Genomic DNA, 22195 nt, shown 5'->3' with positions numbered 1-22195 from the left:
GAGCAGGTATTTCTTTCTTTTTTTAAAAAAAGTTAATTAAATTTTTGGCTGCGTTGGGTCATTGTGCTGCGCACGGGCTTTCTCTAGTTATGGTGAGCAGGGGCTACTCTTCATTTTGCAGTGCCCTGGCTTCTCATTGCAGTGGCTTCTCTTGTTGTGGAGCACGGGCTCTAGGCACGTGGGCTTCAGTAGTTGTGGCTCACAGGCTCAGTAGTTGTGGCTCGTGGGCTTAGTTGCTCCACAGCATGTCGGTCTTCCTGGACCAGGGATTGAACCTGGTGTCCCCTGCATTGACAGGTGGATTCTTTCTTTCTTTCTTTATTTTTGGCTGTGTTGAGTCTTCGTTGCTGCACGTGGGCTTTCTCTAGTTGCGGCGAGCAGGGGCTACTCTTCGTTGTGGTGCGCAGGCTTCTCATTGCGGTGGCTTCTCTTGCTGTGGAGCACGGACTCTAGGCACACAGGATTCAGTAGTTGTGGCACGTGGGCTCTAGAGCGCAGGCTCAGTAGTTGTGGTGCACAGGCTTAGTTGCTCTGCGGCATGTGGGATCTTCCCAGACCAGGGCTCGAACCCATGTCCCCTGCATTGGCAGGCAGATTCTTAACCACTGCGCCACCAGGGAAGTCCCTGAGCAGCTATTCCTGCCTATGGGGGAGGGTGGTCCATGCCTAATGCAGATACACAATGCACACTGACGGGAGAGAGGGGGCCAAAGGGCAGAGAAAATGTTTCGTGTTTTAATTTTTATTGTCTTGCCATAAAGTGTGAATTTTATTTCACACTTCTGAACTTAGTACTACTTCTCTGGGGCAGATTCCCAGATGTGGGTTCCCAGAATCAAAGGCCCATCCTGGGGCTCTGGAAAATGAAACCACAGGCCCTGATTTCAGGCCACCTCCCCTCTCCCAGCTCCTCCCCAGGCACCAGGCCCAGTTTGACCTAGGAGGGCTTGGAGGAGCAGCCAGGCCTGAAGGGAGGACGTGCACCCTGCGCGCCCCAGGCCTCAGGAGGGCTGGGAAACGGGGGGGCCACCCAGACCCAGGCCCACAGCCCCAGCGGCCCTTTTCATGGTCCCCGAAGGCCTCGGCCCAGATGCAGGGTCTGGGGCGTCTAGGTCTCCCTGTGACTCTGCTTAACCCTCAGCCTTAACTCCTCGCGGGGAGTGGGGGGCGAGGAGCATCCCTGGGGGTGCTTCGCTCCAGGGGGGGCACCGCTCCGGAGGGGGCGCATCACTCCGGGTATCACTGCCCCGAGGGGAGCAACACTGGAGGGGTGAATCACTGGAAGGGGGCATCACTCCGGGGTCACAGCTGCGGGGGGCCGCATCCCTCCGAGGGAAACCAACGCTCTGAGGGCACCGCCCCGGGAGCGGGGCACCGTCTCCAGGACGCTTCTCCCGGCGGGACTCGTCACTCCGGGGGCGCCTCCCTGGGGACACATCGCCCCGGGGAGCGTATCGCTCCGGGGTCACCGCTCTAGAGGCGCATCTTCCGGGAGACCTCCGCCGCACAAGTCAGGTACAGCTCCGGGGGGCGGGGGCGCCGCCTCGGGGGCGGGGCCTCGCCCGGGCGCAGGCGCGCAGGCCCGCCCTCCGGCGCCGCGCTCGGATTGGCCGCGCCCGCGGGGAGGGCCCGCGGGGCATTGTGGGCCGTCCGCTCCCGCCACAGCTCGCCATGTCCGGGTCCCCGGTGAAGCGGCAGAGGATGGAGAGCGTGCTAGACCAGCTCAAGCAGTTCACCACCGTGGTGGCCGACACGGGCGACTTCCACGGTGAGGCTGCGCTGGCCCCGAGCTCCGAGAGAGGGGCTTCGTGCGCGCTGAGCGCCGGCCGGCCCCGGGGTGAGGGGAGGCGGGGCGAGGTGCCGGGGGCGCGAGCTTGCAAGTGAGGGGCGGGCCGGGCCACCAGGCCTCCCCGGCCGCGAAGTTGGCCCCGGTTCTCCTCGGCGCCTCTTACCCGGTCCCTCCGCTCCCTTCTCCCTCGCCTCCCGCCCTCTTCACCCCGGCTCCCTCCTTCGCCCCCACTATTCTCGGTACCCCTTCTCTTTCGCCCCCCGCCCCCCTTTTCGCTCTCCCCCCCGTTCCCGGTGCCCCGACCCCTCTTCGCTCTCCGCCCCGCGTTTCCCGCCCCCTTTCTCCCTCGCTCCCCGCCCTCGGCACCCGTGCCCGGCCCCCTTTCGCCTTCGGCCCGGGGCCGCCGTCCCCTCCGCGCTGCTGGTAGCTCGCGGGAGCCCGCCGTGAGCCGCCAGTGCGTCAGGGGACAGTGTCCAAATGCTTTGATTTGGGGAGAGACTCCAGGTCCGCCTTGGAGCTGCGGACCGTTTGTGGTTACACGGGGTAGTTTTGTTGCGCGAATGTTGACCGCTGAGCAGGAACATGAGTTAGTTCTGGACCCAGAAAGACCAGAAACTAAGAATGACACCACCTGCTTTTGAAACCTCGTGTTGCACACACTCTCCACCCCTACCCAGGGGACAGCTGTGCACGCTGGTGCCTGCGGCCGCGTGCGGGCCAATTAGACGTTCACCACGTTGGGCCAAGGAGCTGCGGGGATAAAACCCCATGCGCCGAGGAAAGCAAAGCTTGTCCCAGATTCAGATTTTCCTGGCTTTGAATCACGTTCCTTGCAGGCAGCTGGGGGACTTAGCTCTTCCTCCCTCTGCAGTGGAAACCCAGACTAGGTGAACCTCCATTCTGTTAGGCTGTGAACAATTAAGATTCTCAGGAAAATAATGAAATTCTCTGGGTACGAGTGCTGTGGGGCACACAGTACGGAAGGGACTTCCTCTCTTTTCTGCTTTCTCATGGTGACTTGAGAAACAGGCTTTAATTCCTCTTTGGTAAGAGTAAGTCTTTATCTAGCAGAGTCTAGGAGAGTGAGTAAGCATGTTTAGCTGCTTCAGTATAAACGCTGGAAACAGTGATGGGCTTGAGTCCAACCTGTACTTTAAACCATCTGCCAGAAGGTCCCCGCCTGGTCAGAGCTGGGGGCCCTGGAGATTCCAGCTCCTGCTCACTGGGAGGCCACGGTCTTCTTTCTACCCCCTCCCTCCCTGATTCAGGCCTCTGGCAATGACATCACTAGGATAGAGCATGCTGGAAAAGTGGCGGCATGTATTTCTGCACCTTCTTAGCATGGAATATTTCCCATCTTTGTGAGTTGACAAAGCCCTGGTCTATATTGTTTCCTGTCGGGTCTCACCAGGCAGCAGCCGTAGGATGGCTGGTCTTGTTACACCTGTCAGTGTAGGGCCAACAAGGCAGGAGGGACCCTGAGGAATGCTTGCTTTTTCTTTTTCCCGCCCTCTTTCTTTTTAGAAATATCTAAGCCCAAGTGTTGACATTTAAGATTTCTGAGCGAGGGCTTCCCTGGTGGTGCAGTGGTTAAGAATCCGCCTGCCAATGCAGGGGACACAGGTTCGAGCCCTGGTCCGGGAAGATTCCACGTGCCTCGGAGCAACTAAGTCCCTACACCACAACTACTGAGCCTGCGCTCTAGAGCTGGTGAGCCACAACTACTGAAGCCCACGTGCCTAGAGCCCGTGCTCCACAACGAGAGAAGCCACCGCAATGAGAAGCCCACACACCACAACGAAGACCCAACACAGCCAAAAATAAATAAATAAGTTTAGAGAAAAAAGATTTCTAAGTGAATGTTAAGAACTTTATTAAAAAATACATTTGTTGATAATGTATATCCATAAATCTTACATAGTTGTAAATTTGTGGGTTTTTTGTTTTATTTTTATTTTTTGGCCGTGTCGCCTGGCATGTGGGATCTTAGTTCCCCGACCAGGGATCAAACCCACGGCCTCCTACATTGGAAGTACAGAGTCTTAACCACTGGACCACCAGGGAAGCTCCTGTAAATTCGGTTTTTGGTCACTTTATGAACTGAAGGTTCTTACCTTCGGGGAGTCGTGGGCCTCTTTGAAAATACAGTCAAAGCTGTGGATGCTCTTCCCAGAACGACGCCCCACACCCAGTTTTGCGTTCAGTTTAAGGGTCCGTGGAGTCTGAGGTCCATCTGTTGACCCTAGATAGGTCTTGGTTTTGTTTTGTTTTGTTTTTAATAAAATTATTTATTTTTGGCTGCATTGGGTCTTCGTTGCTGCACGTGGGCTTTCTCTAGTTGTGGCGAGCGGGGGCTACTCTCGGTTGCGGTGTGCGGGCTTCTCATCGCGGTGGCTTCTCTTATTGCAGAGCACGGGCTCTAGGCGTGCAGACTTCAGTAGTTGTGGCACATGGGCTCAGTAGTTGTGGCTCACCAGCTCTAGAGCGCAGGCTCAGTAGTTGTGGCGCACGGGCTTAGTTGCTCCGCGGCATGTGGGATCTTCCCGGACCAGGGCTCGAACCCGTGTCCCCTGCATTGGCAGGCGGATTCTTAACCACTGTGCCACCAGGGAAGCCCCCTTGGTTTTGTTTTTAATTTTGCTAAAAGCTTTATCAAGGTATAATTTTATATGATGAAAGGTACTATTTTCAGTGCATTACTCTGGGTTTTAACACATCTGTGTAAGTTCTGCTCCAGAGTACTTTTTCTTAACTTGTCATTTTGAAATAATTATAGACTTTTAGGAAGTTGCAAAATTAGCCCATAGAGTCCCATCGTCCCCCAGTGGTGACATTTTGTGTGGCCGTGGTGACATCAGAACCAGGAACTTAGCACTAGCATGACACCGTGAACAGGCTTCAGGCCGGCTCCATGTCCACCAGTTTCCACCTGCATAGAGGAGGGGGCATCCCCTGTGGCAGTTTTACAGTTCATAGGTTCTTGTAGCCACCAGGATGGGTAGGACACAGCTGTTCCCCGGCCACAGAGACCTCCCTCGGCCCTGAGAGCCGCCCCCCTTCCCTGTTCCTGTTCTCCATCTCTGTAGTTTTGTCATCAGAAGATACTTTGACAATACTAACTTGCCCAATCAGCTTACTGAACCAGCTAATCCTGGAAGCTGAGTTTGGTGAACGTGAACTCTGTGCTACCCCGTGAGCCTGGGCCACGAGACTCCTTGGACTTCCTAGCCTGGTTACCAAGAAGGTGCTAGTGTGTTAAAGGAGAATACAGACCTGGTGCCGACGACGCTGTCAGGCAGCCACTGCCCTTCTTGCTCTGGGCCCTCGGCACATCTGCTTCCTGGCTTTAGTCTCTGTTGCTTTCTCATCGTGCACGCAGCTGCCTCTTGGCCAGCCTTCCGTGTGAAGTGTGGCCACACCCTGGCTCAGAAGACATGCTTGACTCTGTTTACACGTTTAGGGCTTACAGGGGTTGGCGCGGGTTGCTGGCTGGAAGCGAGCACTCCACTTACTTCCCTGCTTTCCACAATTATTTCCCTATAGCCATCGATGAGTACAAGCCCCAGGATGCCACCACCAACCCGTCCCTGATCCTAGCCGCGGCGCAGATGCCCACCTACCGGGAGCTGGTGGAGGAGGCCGTCGCCCACGGCCGGAGGCTGGGCGGGTGAGTGCGGGTCTGGGCAGCAGCCCTCAGCTGGTCTGGTTGCTTCCTGCCCTCCCTGAGTTTAGTTCTCAGGTGTCTTAGACTCAGGGAGGGAATGCTGTCTGCTTTCCTGTTTCTTTTTGTCAGGAAAGAAATAGCCGACATGTTATTTACACGTAGCAGGCAATACCCATTGTGCGAATACAGTTCACTGAGTTTTGTTTGCAGGAACATGTAGACACCACCCCAGAAGCCCCTCCCCGCTTTTGCAGTCAGTCTCCCCAGCCCTGGCAACCATGGACCCGCTTTCTGGCTTTTTGTTATGTTTTAGCAGTTCTGCTGGAGTGAGATTCATTAGTGCGCTGTCCGGTTCATTCCGGTCAGTTTATGCAGTGCTGCAGCATCTGCACCTCCTAGAAGGTTCCCTGGAGCCTCTGCCAGTGACCACAGACTGGCCTTCCTCTCCGTAGATTGGCCTTTGCTGGATGTCATTTTAAATTTTCATCTGGGCGATACAGCTCAGTTGAGAGCGAGCCTGCAGGGAACAGTGGCCTCTGGGAGGAGCCACGCTGGGCTGGCCTGTCCCTTTCTGGTGCTCCTGTGTGCTGAGGTCAGGCGGTGTGCGGGTGTGTGTGAGATGGCTGCTCCTTGCACTGGGCCGCCCTGCCCCCGCCATCCTGGCTGCTTCCCTGTCCCTTCTTGGTATTCCTGGAATCGGTGACAAGGTGGTGCCCTTAGTGGTCACCAGACTGGCCCTGCTCCCGTGTCCAGCCCGTGACACGCGGGCTGGAGATCTTTCTGGTCCATTTTGGAACAGCATCATGTACCTTACTCATCTGCCCAGGCAGCTTCAAAGAGATTGGAAAGACTGTTCTGTTCACGTCCCCAAAGATGAAGGGGTTCAGTTTGGGAGGATGAAACGTGGAGATGGAAGGCAGGGATGGTTGCACCACGATGTGGATGCACTCAGTGCCCCTAACTAGTCACTTAAAAATGGTTAAGATAGGGCTTCCCTGGTGGCGCAGTGGTTGAGAATCCGCCTGCCAGTGCAGGGGACACAGGTTCAAGCCCTGGTCCGGGAAGATCCCACATGCCGGGGAGCAACTAAGCCCATGTGCCACAACTACTGAGCCTGCGCTCTAGAGCCCACGAGCCACAACTACTGAGCCCGCACGCCTAGAGCCCGTGCTCCGCAACAAGAGAAGCCACTGCAATGAAAAGCCCACACACTGCAACGAACAGTAGCCCCGGCTCGCCTCAACTAGAGAAAGCCCGCACACAGCAGTGGAGACCCAACACAGCCCAAAAATAAATTAGTTAAAAAAAGAAAAACCCAACAAACCTCATTAAAAAAAAAGGTTAAGATGGGGCAGTTTCCTGGCGGCCCTGTGGTTAAGACTCTGCAGTCTCACTGCCGTGGCTCAGGTTCAGTCCCTCGTCAGGAAACTGAGATCCTGCAAGCTGTGTGGCATGGCCAAGGTTAAAAAAAAAAGGTTAAGACGATAAGTTTTATGCTATGTGTGTTTTACCACAATTTAAAAAAATTATGTTAAGAAAAAAGATGAAGGGAAAAGAATTTGGGAAATGAATAACAGAATTTGTTTTGTAGAATCCTGTGCATTTAAATCTAACAAGCTTCTAACCTAATTTTTTCCCTGGAATTTCAGATCACAAGAGGAACAGATTACAAATGCTACTGATAAACTTTTTGTGCTGTTTGGAGTAGAAATACTGAAGAAAATTCCAGGCCGCGTATCCACAGAAGTGGATGCAAGGTAAGGACGCAGGGCTGACACAGGTGACGCGGGCAGAGGGCGGCAGCTGCTTTCAGTCCGCGGTTCCCCGCGTGGCGCCCAGGTGCTGCTGTGGCTGCTGGTCCACGATGAGCTGCTCGTCTCCGGGTCCTGCTTGAATATCAGTCCTGCTAAGGTGCTCTGAGCTGGGCATGCCACGCACCCCCTGGCTGGCTGCTGGGCACCCCTGTCACGGCCCTGCCCCCGCAGGCTCTCCTTCGATAAGGATGCTATGGTGGCCCGCGCCCAGCGCCTCATCGACCTGTACAAGGAGGCTGGGATCAGCAAGGACCGGATTCTGATAAAGCTGTCGTCTACCTGGGAAGGAATCCAGGCTGGAAAGTAAGTGTCCCCGTGAGGAGGGAGCTGGTGGGGACTGCCCGTCCCGGGTGGGCCTTGGGGAGCAGGCCCCGTGCGATGCCACACGTTGTCCTCACGTCGTCTTCCGTGTACAGAACGTAAGTCGTTTCCCAGCAGCTGTGCTCAGTGCGGAGGAGGTAGAAGCAGGTACAGACAGGGAGCTGCTCTGGCGCCGGCCCCGCAGGGCCATGCACGGCTGGCCTGGAAGCGCCCCTTGTGCACCAGCGGGGTCCCTGTGTTATCTGTTCCCCTCCTGCGACCTTCTGCCTCTGGACGCACCTGTCTGGACTCTTCCGCGTGATGGAATCGTGCAGCACGTGGCCTTCGTGTCTGGCTTCCCTTGCTGGGCATGTGTTCAAGGTTCACACATGCTGTGCGTGTGTTGGGGCTGCATTCCTCTGAAAGCTGTTGTTCGCTCGTGTGTATACACTGCATTTTCTGAGTCCATCCTTCAAGGGACGCGTGGTTGTCCTGCCTTTGGTGCTGTCGAGGGTAGTGCTGCTGTGAGCACGTGTGCTCGAGCTCTGGTGCCGTCTCTGGTGGGCGCACACTGGAGGGCGGAGTTGCTGGTGCTGTGGTCATGGTGTCGGCTGTCGAGGCTGCCTTGTGCCCCCCGCAGATGCACTTCTTGACCACCTTTCTGCGGCCAGGCAGCAGAGGTGCCTCTGAAACTGTCGATTGGGACAGGGACTCAGTTGTCACAGTCCACGTCCCGGCATGTTGCAGAGTGGGGCCGGGGCCCTGTTCTCACAGTCGACCCCAGGATGTCACGTGGGTGACTGACTTTCTGCAGGGTGACCCAGAAGGGCGAGGGGGAGCAGTGGGGCCGGGGAGGCCGCGGGCTCCGGGCGGGACTGAGGCAGGATGGCGCTGTGGTCGGAGCTGATTCTGTGACGAGGTGAGGGACCGGGCCTGTGGCTCTCAGGGAACCTCTTGCCTTTGTCCCTGTTTTGAATTGCTGGTTTGATGAAGGAAGTTCTGGTCACCCACAACTCATTAGCCAGAGAGAGCCCTGGTGAATGTTCCAGAGTTTTGTTTTGTTTTGTTTTTAGTAAAACGAACTAATTTCAGCTCCACACATATTTGTTTTTAAATATCTGTTTGTTTATTTTTGGCTATGCCGGGGCTTTGTTGAGGCCTGCGGACTTCTTAGTGGAAGCATGTGTGCAGGATCTAGTTTCCCAACCAGGGATCGAACCTGGGCCCACTGCATTGAGAGCGTGGAGTCTTACCCACTGGACCACCAGGGAAGTTCCTCCAGAGTTTTTTGGGCGGTTTTTTGTTTTGTTTTTTCTTTAAATAAATTTATTTTATTTATTTTTGGCTGAATTGGGTCTTTGTTGCGTGTGGGCTTTCTCTAATTGCGGCAAGCGGGGGCTACCCTTTTTTGCGGTGCGCGGGCTTCTCATTGCGGTGGCTTCTCTTGTAGACGAGCACAGGCTCTAGGCTCATGAGCTTCAGTAGTTGTGGCACACGGGCTCAGTAGTTGTGGCACACGGGCTCAGTAGTTGTGACTCGCGGGCTCTAGAGCGCAGGCTCAGTAGTTGTGGCGCACGGGGCTTAGTTGGTCCGCGGCATGTGAGATCTTCCCGGACCAGGGCTCGAACCCGTGTCCCCTCCGTTGGCAGGTGGATTCTTAACCACTGCGCCACCAGGGAAGCCCCGGAGTTGCTCTTGACGAGGATGGGGCGACCCTGCTCCTGCCTTTGCAGTTACTGAATCGCGAGCGTTTCCCGCTGTGTCCCGCTGTTCACGCCGCCCTCCCCCGCCCGCAGGCAGCTGGAGGAGCAGCACGGCATCCACTGCAACATGACGCTGCTCTTCTCCTTCGCCCAGGCCGTGGCCTGCGCTGAGGCGGGGGTGACGCTCATCTCCCCCTTCGTGGGCCGCATCCTCGACTGGCACGTGGCCAACACGGACAAGAAGTCCTTTGAGCCCCTGGAGGACCCCGGTGAGGAGCACTGGGAGGCAGGGGCGGAGGGGTGCTGCGCTGTCTGCTGCCGGCGGCCGGCGTGGCAGCTCCGGGCATGTCTCCCCAGGAGTGAAGAGCGTCACCAAGATCTACAACTATTACAAGAAGTTCGGCTACGAGACCGTCGTCATGGGCGCCTCCTTCCGCAACACGGGCGAGATCAAGGCCCTGGCGGGCTGCGACTTCCTCACCATCTCACCCCAGCTCCTGGGGGAGCTGCTCAAGGACCACAGCAAGCTGGCGCCCACGCTCTCGGTCAAGGCAGGTAAGAAGCCCCCCGCCCCGCTCAAGGCCCCCATGGGGACACCGGTGCCTCCGTCACCTGAGGGTGTGGAGCCTAGAGCCGCAGGACCAGCCTGCACTCACCTGCTGTCCAGCCCACCTGCCGTGGGGGCCGCGCCAGGGAGGGGCCTTAGGGCGGCTCTGAGCCCAAGGCCCCAGCGCATGCCCTCCCCCAGCCCAGGCCAGTGACCTGGAGAAGGTCCACCTGGACGAGAAGGCCTTCCGCTGGCTGCACAACGAGGACCGCATGGCCGTGGAGAAGCTCTCGGACGGGATCCGCAGGTTCGCCGCGGACGCTGTGAAGCTGGAGCGGATGCTGAGGGTGAGAGCCCGGGGTTACGGTTGGGAGGGGCCGGGGCGGGGCGGGGGAGGACAGCGCACCAGCTCACACTGCCCATCTCTAGGAACGAATGTTCAGCGCGGAGAACGGGAAATAGCTTGGCACCTGAGGCTGGACCAGATAGCCGCCGACTTTGAATTGGGGCCTAATTGCACATATGCCTTGCGACGAATCTTGGATTTTTTTTACTAATCGGAGCGGGGATTAATCACAGATTTCTGATTTTATGTAAAATTCTGCTCAGCGCATTAAAGGTGTCACTTTTCCTTCCGTGTGTGCGTCCTTTGTCGCTGGCTGCAGCCTGGCCCGATGGAGGCGGGGTTGGGTCAAGAGCCCCCTGGGGGCCTCCAGGCAGGGGTGACAGCCCCTCACCTGCTTTTGGAGCCTGGACACAGAAGGCAGGGACTGCCTGAGCACTTCCTCTGTGTCTGGAGCCCGACGGCCCCGGGGCTTGTAGGCTGTGCTTGCGGAGTTGGGTGGGAGGGTGCCAGGGGCCCGCTGGAGCTGTGCGGGGGCCGGGCCCGCAGAGAGGAGCCTCTGCGTCAGAGCCTCCGGCCGTCCGGACCTGTTGGGACGGCCCCCATGCCTCTGAGCCGCTCCACGCTGCCCTGGGGCGGAGGCACAGGTGGGGCGATGGCGCCACCTTGTGGGGACAGCGTAGCGTGCGCTGAGCAGGACTTCCAAGCCTCAAACCCCGAGCAGAGGCAGGGCACAGCTTGTGAAGAGACACTTCACTTGCACCCTCTGGATTTTTCTGGGAAGGGGTTGGTGGGGGGCGGTGACGGGTGGTCCACAGGGGAGCCCCTTCCTCTCCCCTGGGACCAGCCTCTGTTCTTGGAACAGCGAAGCTGGGGGTGGGGGGGACACAGGGTCTGGGTGAGACTGCCTGGGAGCACGAGGTGGGTGGAAGGGGCCCCGGCGGACCCTCCAGGCCTGCGCCAGTGGAGCCAGGTGTCAGGACAGTCCTGTGGGACGCTGCCCTGGGTCTGGCTGAGGGTCAACGGGGAGCCCCTGTGCCCCCACCCCCGCCCTGGGGGCGCCTGCTGGGCTGGGCTTGTTCCCCACGGCTCCCTGCAGGTGAGTGGGGCTCCTGGAACCCCCGTCTGCTGGCGTTGGAGCAGGTGGCTGGGACTTGCGGTTCTGGAGCTGCCACCCTCCCCAAACGCAGGGGAGTGCTGAGCAGCCGGGGACAGGTGCCACCCTGGGCCACACCCCTCGGGCCACCTAGCCTGCCCAGGCTGCCCCCCCCCCCTCCCCGCCGATCCTGGTGCTGAGGGGGTGGCCTTGGGTTGGGTGCCGTAGCACAGGGACCTGCTGAGGTGGGCAGGGCTTCTCGCCCCCAGCCCCCCAGCTGCCTGGCCAGGTCGGGTCAGGGGGCTAAGGCTTCCTGCAGCCCCCTCCCCCGAGCTGATCAAAGGGCTGTGTCCTAGGAGGACGTGGAGGTCTCAGCTCACCATCTTGCCTGGCCTGGGGCCTCAGGATGGAGACCGTGGATGCCAGTGACGGACATGAAGCCCACCTGCTCACAGGTACAACCCTGTGCGGCCAGCACCTTAGAACATGCTTGTCCCCCGATCTGCCCCCATTCCCAGCCACAAATGACCGGCGCACGCTGAGTTTTGGGGTTTTTCGTATCTGTCTGGTTTCCTTTGCTGAGCTTGCTTCCAAGGGTCCACCGCATGGACGTTAATACCGTCCAGTAGTAAGAATGCTCCTTTTATGGAAGCTACAGCTTATCGCGAAAAACACCACAGATGTTCACGCACTGTTTTTGTAGAGTTGTAGGTCTTTCTTTCTCTTGGATAAACCTCAGGGTCTATTTTAAACACCCCGGGAATGTGGGGAGCCCCCGGGGGCACAGGCACCTGCACCCACCCAGTGACCACCCCAGTGCCCTGGACCTGGCATACCCAGGACCAGCCAGTGGGGCAGACTCAGAAAGCATCAGCGACCAGGGAGCAGGGCTGTGGAGGGGCCCCCGCAGAGCCCGCCTGGGTCTTGGTCTGCACAGTCAGAAGGCGTCATCATTTGAAAAAAACTTTTTGTCCAGAGACGTCCGTGACTCCGTGATGTGGCGACTGCAAACACGGGATGAACGATGGGGCTGCCTAGGCCCCATGTGTGCACAGAGCAGGCCAGCAGGTGGCAGGGGCCCTGACGCCGGGAGATGCCGGACGGAAAGGAGCACGTGGGAGCATCGCCTCCGACTCGGGCGCCCTGCTTCCTCCTCCTTTGTCCTGAGGGGTTGGATGCGGCAGAGCTAGTCAGGCTGAGACAAGGATGGTGACACACGGGGCCAGAGCGGCTCCAGGAGGCCCCAGCCAAGGGCCACAGGCCAGGACAGGTGCCCTGGGGAAGCTGGAGAGCCTCCAGGCTGCACTGGGACTCGGCTGGCTGGACAGCCACCTGGCATCCCCAGGACTGTCCGCCGCCCCTGCCAACCCAGCCCAGCCAGCCCCACTCAAGGCCTCCTTCCAAGTGGAACTCGGCTCCGTCACGTCCACCTTGAAACAGGCAGAGCAGCTGCAAAACCAGGCTCGGCCGTCGGACCCGAGGCCACCTGGGCAGGGCCGTGTGTTGTATCCACAATTGAAAGTGTTTCTCAACATCAGAAGGGACGTGGTGACACTGCAGCATCCACCCCAAAGTCCATGCTGGCCTTAACACGGGGTTGCCATCACATTTGAAACCGTGCACTAGGCAAGGGTTAGGGTGAGAGCAGGTTCTTCAGCAGCAGCCAGCGGGCCCCTCCCCACCCAGCCCCCACCAACGCCCAAAGGCCTGGGGAGACCGCAGGGAGGCCTGGGAGGAGCCTCAGCACAGAAGCGGGACCCTGGGATCCCAGCCGGCAGCCACCCAGCTTCCAGGAAGGCTCAGCCTCTGCCTCCCCCGCCCCCGCCAGGGTGAATAGGGACGGGCAGAGGAGCCAAGACCCCAGCCCGGACCCCACAGCCGACCCTCTGCGGGGCACTCAGAATGCTCCAGGGCCACCCGGCCGCCAGCGGGCCCTCGGCACTCCCCACCCCTCCCTGAGGAGACTCTGCAGGGTGGGGGGCTCAGCCCCTCCCCCAGAGCCTTCACCCCTCAGGGAGGATCCTCAGAGCCCCCAGCAAGCCAGGCTGGGGTGTCGTGAAGACGGGGTTCCCGGAAGCCTGAGAGTCCAGCTGCCTCTGGGGACACCCGGGACATCTGGAGGTGGTGGCATCCGCTGGCGGGCTCAGTTCGGGGCCACCTCACTTCCTGCGAGACGGAGGCCAGGTCAAGGCAAAGGGGCCAGTCACAAGGCAGCGTCCCACCCGCCACCCAGGCCAAGGCCCCTCACCGGCTGCCGCAGAGGAAGAGCAGGTTCTGCACGGCCGGGACGGTGGAGCTGGCGTTCTGGCCAGTGACCAGGTGGCGGTCCAGCACCACGTGCACGGCGTCAGGCTCGCTGGCTGCAGGAGACCCCCGGGGGCCCAGGCCTCAGGCCACGTGCTGGGCCAGCTCCCGAGACCCTCCCGCACCTGCCCTCCCGGGCCGGGGACTCGTGGTCAAGGGCTGGCCCCCGAGGTCCTTTGGACACTCAGCCCCTGCAGGCGGCCCTGGCCAGGGCCCCCACTCACCACTGAAGCAGGCCCCCGCGTCCTTCACGAAGTCCTCCACGACCAGGGGCAGGTGGGCGAAGCCGGGCGCCCGGACGAGCTCGTACACGGAAGGCTGCGGGGAAAGGGCACCCAGGCTCAGGGGGCCACGCCTACCACGTGGGGGCTGCTGAGGGTGGAGGGCCCACAGCAGGGGCCGGGGCTGAGGCTCTCCCGCCGTGGGGTGGCCTGAGGTGACAAGGCCACCGTAGGGCGGGAGCTGCCTGTCACCGCCTCGCCCAGCATCGGGGCACACGGGTGACCAGAATGAGCCGGGCAGGTGACCTCAGGGCAGAGCCCTTCAACGAGCAGAAGGGCTGGGGGTCGAGCACAGAGCCACGCGAGGGGCGGTGACCGAGGTCCCCCCCAGAGGAGAGCCCCTGCCCCTCTCCTCCTGTCCTCTCCCAGCCACCGGCCAGGCCGGCCCCGTGCAGCCCCCGCACCTAGGCCTCAGTCCTCGCCCAGCAGATCCCCCCAGACCTGCCCCAGGACCCGGACTGGCTCCACGTCCAGCCGGGCCCTCTGCCCAAGTGGCGGCACCGCTTCCTGGACCCGAAAGGAGTGACATACTCAACAGGCATGAAACAAGGCCCCGAAGGGCCCCTGCTCCCCACCCCTGCCCCATGCTGGTAACCAAGAGCCCCAGCTGGGCAAATGACTGCTGCCCCCACCGGAGGGGACCCTGGGCCCCCCAGCAGGCCCCCAGCCAGTCCGCCTGCTCTCGACGCGTGTGCACATCTTCCGTACCCACCCACAGCCCAGCACCCCTGCAGCACTCACCCCCGTGACGCTGTAGCCTTGGAACGCCCAGGACCTGTCCTCATTGGTGGCACAGCAGAGGGCGGCAACGCCGTGGCCCACAGCACAGATGGGCTCTGGAAGCAGGGCCAAGGCCAGAGTGAGGCACTGGAAGCCGCCCAGGCCCCTGCCAACATTTCCACTTCCCTGGCTCCCCTCCCCAGATACAACTCAGAACTAGGATTTGTTTAGAGCCCAGACCCCCTCAAGTCGTTCTCGTGGCCAAGAAACAGGTACAAGGAGGAAGGCGGGTGCCAGGCCACCTGTCACACCGGAGCGCCACCACCCTCTGCCCCGCAGAACCACCCGCCTGGCTCCAGGCCCCGACCTGGCCTCTAGGCACCGCGGGGCAGCCCGCCTGGGAGACGCCCCCTCTGAATGCGGCGGGGGGAGGCCCCTGGCTCCGAGGCTCCCTCTCAGGGCAGCCTGGCATGAGTGCGTTCCCACGGCTGAGGCGGCCCAGACAATCACTGCCTGGGGACAGGAGGCCCCGTTCCCACCAAGAGAGGACACGCCCTAACGAGCGTCCCAGCCCCATCGCAGCCACTTGCCCATCACCGCCAATGCCAGGCCAGGGCAGCACGCCACGTCTCCACAGAGCAGAAGTCCTGCCAGCCTCCGAGCCCAAACCCCACCGGGAACAAAGCCAGCATCCTGCCTGCCCATCTGGGAGGTAAGCATCCCAGCCACGAGCCCCCGAGGGAGCCAGGCAGAGGGACCACAGGGGCAGCGGCCTGATGGGCACAAAGTCGGGGAAGGAGGGATGGGGAAGGGATGCCCCTCCTGTGTGTGTGTGTGTGTGTGTGTGTGTGTGTGTGTGTACACATGCCGTCTAAACTTGTCCGCTCACTGGTCAGAATCATGGCTCTTCACACCTACCCTATCTGGCTCCTGAAATGACCGGGCATCTCCAGCAACAAAACCTGAACCCCGCAGTCCATGGCCATCACCTCCCACGCCCCTCACTGGGCATCTCCCCGCCTCTCCTCCCTGTTGGTGGAGCCCCGTTTCCCACGAATCTGCATACACACCCCAACCCCAGTCCTGGGGGCCACCTACTGCTCTCGGAGCGGAAGTGCTGCAGGATGCGAGCCAGGGACCCGCTGCTGGCCAGGTCAGCCAGGGCCCCAGGACAGCTGGGAATCAGGAGGGCGTGGTACCGGGCACCTGGCGGGAGACCACAGCCCAGTCAGTCACAGACAGCGAGGTCGCCAGCTGGGAGCAGGCCCTACACGGCCACCAGCCCAGCTCCTCTCTGCTCCTGCCAGCCACTGTGTCACAGGATTGTGTCACTTACCCCCACGTGGGCTAAGGCTCCCGAGGCTCCCAACCACCTCTGTGTGCCCGCCAACTCCCTCCCCCAGCCCGAGCTGGAGAACTCTGGCCACGGGACGCAGGGCTGGACACGGCCCCGGATGGCCACAGTGCTTCGGGACAAGCCCCTGGATGCTCCAGGAACAGAGTGAGCGAGCGCTTTGGGGCCATGACCCCAGCCGGAACCACCCCCCACCCCGGCCCCCCAGGCCCCGCACCGTCGATGGACTCGAGCTTGGCGGGGCTGGCGTAGGCCTTGAGGCGGAAGTCCTGCACCCAGCGCGCGTTGCTCTCGTTCACGTCCACGAAGTCCATGGTCTTCCCCTGCGGGAGCCCAGCATGAGACGCCCCCGCTATTGGCTCAGGAAAATGCTGGCAAGGGCTGGGACTGGCAGCAGTGCCTCGGGACAAAGGCACCCGACCACCCAGCCCCTCGGCTTCCTCGCCACACCCAGCCCCCTCCTGCCCCTGAGTGGCCTCAGTCTCCTGCCTCTAAAGTGGAAGCAAGTGTCCCACCCACCTCAGGGTGACCCTTGGTGCAGTGAGAAACACCTGATGGCTCACTTCTGTGACCCTGAGTTCCACACCATCCAGGGCCGGGAAGTCCTCCCAATGGTAGGTCTGTGCCACCCTCACTCACACGTGACCAAAGGTCTCAGAAAATGGGGAACAGAACTAGCTGGTGCCACCGCGGTCCCGGGCCCTCAGCCCACGCTGGCTCCCGGCTCCTCCCAGGGGGTGGAACACTGTCCTGGAGGAGAGGGTGGCTGGACTTACCCCGGGGGTGGCCACCTGCAGATTGAAGGCGGCGCTGGCCAGTGTGAAGCAGTGGAGGAAGGACTGGGCTGACACGCCTGCGAGGAGATGCAGCCCGGTGGGTGCAGGGCTCCTCCCGGCCCCGGACCACCCTGGGGAGCAGCCCCGCACCCCATCTCACCCCGGGGCCCACCCCTCCCATGGCTGGGGTAGCAGCCCTAGCCCCCCCGGCCCCCCGAGGGGGGCTGTCTCCCCAGCCTGACCACTAAAGGCCTTTCCAGAAGGCAAACCCATGCATGAGGTTCCCTGACACTCTGCTTGTCTACGCCCCGAACCACAGGGGCTGAGCACCAGCCCCACCCCCGATCGCAGCCACAGAGGAGCGGCAGTGAGCGAGGCCTGTGGCCGTGGAGGTGGGGCCGCAGCACGTGTCAGCAGGAAGCGCGGTGCACAGGCCGGGGGGACGCTGGCTCCCTTCCTCACCGAGCTCGCGTATCCCGCCTACCGCCCCGGCCCCGGGGCTGCGTGCAGCCTCTTCTGCGCATGCCCAGTCCGAAGGCTCCCGGCCGCTGGGAGCTGAGGCCCCCCCACCAGAGACGCCCGCTTCTACAGGGACGTGATCTGCATCCCTCCACCTTTATTTAGTCGAGGGACCCAATCCCGAAAACTCGCCTTCACCTTTATTCACTCTTACAAATTAATACACATTCATCGTAGAGTCCACAGATTGGGCAAAGACGGTCTCCCCAGTTCTGCCCAGTTCCTCCAGCCCTCCCACCCCCACCTGCTCCGCCCCAGGCTCCCCTGAAGGGACTCTGGAGGGCCCGCTCGTCCTGCCCACGGAGCGCAGCCTTGTCAGCGCTGTGCCCCCACCCCATGTCCTCAGCATCCCTTCCCCGTGGCACAGCCAAGCCAGTGCGACCCCTCCTCACCCTTACTGCACTCCGACCAGCCACCTACGTCTTCAGGACTGAACCCCACTCTCGATGGCTCACCCTCGAACTCCCCATGCGGGGGGGGGGCGTCCCTCAGTTCCTCCATCCCTCATTCTGGGGGCAGCTCAGGGGCCCTGGGGCTCAGCACACTGTGACCCCATGACCCGCGGTCCTCACTCCCTCGCCCACTTGGGCAGCTACAGAAGTCAAGGCGGGAGCAGACTCGGACCCTTGGTCCCAACCCTGGTTCTCCACCTCCCGCCGTTCGACCTCGGGCTCATCACTCCTCTGCGATGCAGGCAGCAAGGGGAGGACCCAGGAAGTGCGCCAGCCACCCTCACCGGCTCGTTCCTCCCCTGCTGACCCTGAGCACCCGGGGGCCTTGGGCGAGAACCGGGCCCCACCAGCCACGGCGCCCGCGAGCCCATCGGACCCGTCCCTTCCCCACCCTCGTCCTCCGGGCCGTGTGCCGGGCCGGCGGGCAGCGGGGAGGGTGCGGGGAGGAGACACCACTGCCCTCGCCGCCCCGCCTCCCCGGCTCCCCCAGAGCGGCGGCCCGGCGTACTGACCAGACCCGCGGCGGGCCGCCATCCCCGGTCCTCGGCCCGGGCGGAAGCACTCGCAGCGGACGACCCCCGACCCCGCCCGCCCCGCCCTCTCGAGCCTCACCTTCGGCGGCGCCGCTGGCCACGAGGAGGCAGGCTGGCCGGCTCGGGAGCCGCTCGGACGCCATGGGCCCAGCCACGGCCTGTGCGGCCTGCGCGTGCGCGGAGCGTGCCAGGGGCAAGGTCAAGGGCCGCGGCGGCCTGGGGGCTGGGCTGAGCCGCGCCGGGCGCATGCGCCATCCCGCCTCCCGCCCCGCCTTTCCCTCCCAGCCCTGGTCCGGGTCGGAGTCCGGGTCAAGGTCCGCCCGGGCCACTCCTCTGACGCCGTCCGCCTCGTGGCCCAGGCGGGCCCGCAGAGAGGTCTGAGCTTGGGCGCGGGGCCGCAGGAGAGGCCTCCGAGGGTCTTCTCGGGCCAGATCCCTCAGCAGCCCTGAGCAGCCCCCTGGCCCGACTCCTAACCGCGGTCAGGAGCACAGTTCATTCCCCTGCCCAAGCCCAGTCCAGGGCCGCGCAGGCCAGCCTGCGAGGGTACGGGTCCCACGTGGCATGTGGAGTTGGGAGGCGCACCCGGCACAGAGGCAGCGGTGCTGGCATGGGGCCTCACAAGCCGGAAGCCTCATTCTGGGTCTCCGTGTCTGCCCCCGGGTCCAGTGGGGAGGACGCACACAAGATGACCTGTCATGGTGACTGGGGTGCCCCCCAGGTGGGGTTGCAGTCTCGCTGCCCCTTCCTGAGTGGGTTCCCATCCCAGGGGGCGGCCCCTGTCCCTCACACCCCACCCCCTGCGTTTGAGGTGGGGCCTGTTACTCAGGCCAGGCCTCGGGGCCCACACCTGGGCCAGGTGGCCGTGCACACCTGGGGGTGATGGCGGCTGCTGCAGGGGAGCGACTGGCAGGTGACGACTCCTCTCAGAGCAGATGCAGGAGGGCCTGGGGACCAGAAAGATCTGCAGCCAGCAGCCCAGGCCTGGTGACTGTCTCCTGGGAAGGATCTAGACCTGAGAGGTTGGGGCTCCCCCTTCAGAGCCCCCACCCGTCCTGCTGAGCCTCATCCCACAGCTCTTGCCCTGGGTCACACCTGAGGTGTAGGCTCACCCACCTCCCCCTGGCATCATCTACATGCTATTCAGGTACCTCCTTGTCCAATAGCGCCTGGGTGGGGCAGGTGAAGGTGGGGGAGGCCTGGGGGCTGGGCACAGGGGCTCTGCTGTTGGGGGTTGTGACACTCTTGAACCTGGGTTCTTGCACTTGTTTGGGACCCTGAGGCACAAGGTACGTGGGGATCACAAGGTCCTGTTGTCCTGCACCAGCATTTCATTCCTGTCTCTGGAACTTGCTCACCCTGGAAGCCAAGGCTGGGTGAGTGGGGGGCCATTCCTGGGGGGCTTGCTGACCAGTGCTTCAGGTCACCCCTGCTTTTGCTCCCCTGGCAACTTCCTCTTTTCAGAGCACGCCTGAGCCTTTCCCTGGGGGCCTTTGCACTTCCTATTCCTACCTCTGGAATGCTGGAGTGCCTCTCTGCCCGTCAAACTCCTAACCATCCGTCAAAGCCCATGGGCACTAAGGCACTGTCTACCCAGTTCTCCCGTTCTGAGAACACCCCATGCAAGGACTGCCCTGAGTGCCCCTTTGCTAGCTCAGCCTGACTGCCCAGTGGGCCTCCCATATAAGGACTTGGGGTTGGGGCTCTCTCAGGGTGGGTGTGTCACGGGCAGGCCAGCTACCAGGCAGCGGGCAGAGTGGCCATGTCCCAGGCCCAGGATGCATCCCTCTTCCCAGCAGGGCTAAGGCCCCTCAGCTCCAGGTTCTCTTTTGGCCGAGGCTGGGCAGGGTGGATCCAGAGACTTAGACCTCAAGCACCTGTGGGTTATGCAGACCCTGCACCAGCCCCTAAAGGCTGGGGCGGCTGAGGCCAGGGCAGCGGGCTGGGCACAGGGTCCCTCTGCCTCGGGTGGGACTTCAGCAGTACTGTTGAGAGGACAGATCAGCTGGTTCCACTGTCTGACCCCAGGCTGCCAGGGCCTGGCTGGAGGACATCAGGCAGTTGGACAGGCAGTGGCGATCTGTGGCCTGGAGTGGGGTGATGTGACAGGGAGGTGGGTTCTGTCTCAAGCTGGCCCATCCCAATGCCCAGGACATCAGGACAGGAAGCAGCGGTCACCTGGGAGGATCCAGAGGAGGGTCTGCGTGGGGTTCCCCTCAGACACACCTCCGGGTACCACTGGGCTGAAGGCGGGGCCGACTTACACCCAGGCTTTTTGTTCCCATGTGCCGGGGTGGATCCCAGGGACGTTCCCTCAGCGCCCTCTGCAACACACAGGTGTGCACTTCTCTCCTGCCGGGACAGGTGCCTGATGCCGGGGCCGGGGGGCGGGGGCCGTGGCGTGTGGACGTGGTGCGGCTTTCGCTCTTCTCAGCAGCCCTCGGACAGCCAGCACCGGCTCCGGGGGCCGAAGGCACCAGACAGGAAGCCCAGGCACGGCAGGACCAGTCACTGGGGCGCAGGGAGCCTCTGCCTGCCTGGCCCTGGGACCTCCCTGAGGTCAGGGAGCCTCGGGGCCAGGGGTGCGCTGAAGGCCCAGGAATCAGAGAGGCCTGATGCAGCAGCCAGGGGGAGGGTCCGCAGCAGCGAGCCGCCCGCACCTCTGCCCTCCGCAGGCCTCGGTTGTTCTGCCCTGCTGGAGGAAGAGCATTTCCAAAGGCCCCTACCTGGCCATGCCCATATCTGCGGAGGGCAGGATCCTGAGGCATTGGCATCCCCACCCCCGGGCACACGGAGGATGCGTGCCACGGTGGGGTCCCCAAAGGGAAGTTACTCTCGGGAGAGGAGAGGGTGCTAGAGAGGAAAGCACACTGGACCCCTACACTTTTTGCGCCCCTATACGGTGACCCCACGTGTGACACAGCTTATCCTAGCAGCCCCTCCCTCAGTGCCCAGCCCACTGGGGCCTCCGTCCCTGGAGACGCTGCTGCCATCTGAGTTCTCCTGGTTTTCAGGTGTCCTTGTAAGTTCGAGTGGGATTTACAGTGTGTACTCTTTATACACTAAATACTTTTTATAGCTGGTATTTTGTTTAGACCTTAAACGTAGTTCTGGGATTTCTCTGGTGGTCCAGTGGTTAAGCATCTGCCTTCCAATACAGGGGATTCGGGTTCGATCCCTCGTCAGGGAACTAAGATCCCACGTGCCGCGGGGCAACTAAGCCCGCACATCACAACCACCGAGCCCGTGGCCTCTGGAGCCCGCACGCTGCAACTAAGACCCGATGCAGCCAAATAAACAAACAAATAAATAAATAAATATAAAAGCAGTTCTGTAACAAAAGGAACTTAAGTTAGCCTGGGCATCCCCAAGAGGTTGTTTTTGTTTGTTTGTTTGTTTTGTTTTGTTTTTCTCATTTTGGAAGCATGCCTACATTCCTCAAGCTTAGAGATGCTATGAACGAGAAGCTGAGCCTCAGAAGAAACAGGAGATGGTTACAAAGTGATATCACAAAACTACAGTGTGGCCTTGTGGCAGGTGCAGGCAGACCCAGGCTCAGGATAGGCCCTGGCTGTGTGGGAAGTGACAGCAGGAGACAGAGTCACCGTGGGGCTAGGGGGACCGTCCACTGCCCGTTGCTGGCTCATCACACCTGCTGGTGAGAAAGAAAGACCACAAGCTCTCCAGCTTACTCCACACAAAACCTAAGGTCCAGATGCATTAAAGGCCTAAACGTGAGTAAATGCCAAGAGTATTAGACTACAACAAGGGAGAACATCCTTCTAACCGAGGTTCCAAAAGCTTGCATGGTAAAGAGAGCAACAGTTCCGTGTGATAAGCTGAGATTTTGGAACTTCTAGATGCAGGAAACAGTGAGGTGTAAGCCAGCCACTGAATGCAGATAGTGCCATGTGATGAAGGCTTGCGGTATAAAACACATGAAGAGGACTTCGCTGGTGGCGCAGTGGTTAAGAATCCGCCTGCCAATGCAGGGGACACGGGT

At 61.2% G+C, this 22195-nt stretch overlaps 2 protein-coding genes across 3 annotated transcripts; one reads left to right on the top strand and one right to left on the bottom strand.

Moving 5' to 3' along the window:
- The first annotated feature begins 1639 nt into the window (after positions 1-1639).
- Positions 1640-10448, top strand: TALDO1 (transaldolase 1). The gene is made up of 8 exons (XM_060019569.1): positions 1640-1768; positions 5333-5456; positions 7103-7210; positions 7439-7570; positions 9364-9539; positions 9628-9825; positions 10019-10164; positions 10247-10448. Exons 1-8 carry the CDS (start codon positions 1672-1674, stop codon positions 10277-10279), a joined length of 1014 nt encoding a protein of 337 aa, XP_059875552.1. The 5' UTR covers positions 1640-1671; the 3' UTR covers positions 10280-10448.
- Positions 10449-11591: 1143 nt separating this feature from the next.
- On the bottom strand, positions 11592-18411 carry GATD1 (glutamine amidotransferase class 1 domain containing 1). Of its 2 annotated transcripts, XM_060019567.1 has the most exons (8): positions 18275-18411; positions 16692-16768; positions 16133-16238; positions 15660-15767; positions 14583-14677; positions 13785-13878; positions 13505-13616; positions 11592-13422 (listed from the first exon to the last, which is right to left on the bottom strand). In XM_060019567.1, the coding sequence occupies exons 1-8, from the start codon at positions 18336-18338 to the stop codon at positions 13416-13418; spliced, it is 663 nt and encodes a 220-aa protein (XP_059875550.1). In that variant the 5' UTR covers positions 18339-18411; the 3' UTR covers positions 11592-13415. The 2 variants fall into 2 exon arrangements, with proteins under 2 accessions (XP_059875550.1, XP_059875551.1); XM_060019568.1 differs by lacking the exon at positions 11592-13422 and having other exon boundaries at positions 13501-13616.
- Positions 18412-22195: the final 3784 nt, after the last annotated feature.

The sequence above is a fragment of the Delphinus delphis genome, chromosome 8 (genome assembly GCF_949987515.2).
Source record: "Delphinus delphis chromosome 8, mDelDel1.2, whole genome shotgun sequence".
Lineage (NCBI taxonomy): Eukaryota > Metazoa > Chordata > Mammalia > Artiodactyla > Delphinidae > Delphinus > Delphinus delphis.
This window is presented reverse-complemented; position numbering and strand designations above follow the sequence as displayed.

Excerpts from the sequence above, each read along its gene's own strand:
- GATD1 (XM_060019567.1), bottom strand. The coding sequence starts at position 18,338 with ATGGCGTCCGAGCGGCTCCCGAGCCGGCCAGCCTGCCTCCTCGTGGCC. Across the intron at positions 16,769-18,274 it reads GGCCAGCGGCGCCGCCGAAG|GCGTGTCAGCCCAGTCCTTC; the intron begins GTGAGGCTCGAG and ends ATCTCCTCGCAG. Across the intron at positions 14,678-15,659 it reads GCACTTCCGCTCCGAGAGCA|AGCCCATCTGTGCTGTGGGC; the intron begins GTAGGTGGCCCC and ends CCCTGCTTCCAG.
- TALDO1 (XM_060019569.1), top strand. The coding sequence starts at position 1,672 with ATGTCCGGGTCCCCGGTGAAGCGGCAGAGGATGGAGAGCGTGCTAGAC. Across the intron at positions 9,540-9,627 it reads TGAGCCCCTGGAGGACCCCG|GAGTGAAGAGCGTCACCAAG; the intron begins GTGAGGAGCACT and ends ATGTCTCCCCAG. Across the intron at positions 9,826-10,018 it reads CACGCTCTCGGTCAAGGCAG|CCCAGGCCAGTGACCTGGAG; the intron begins GTAAGAAGCCCC and ends GCCCTCCCCCAG.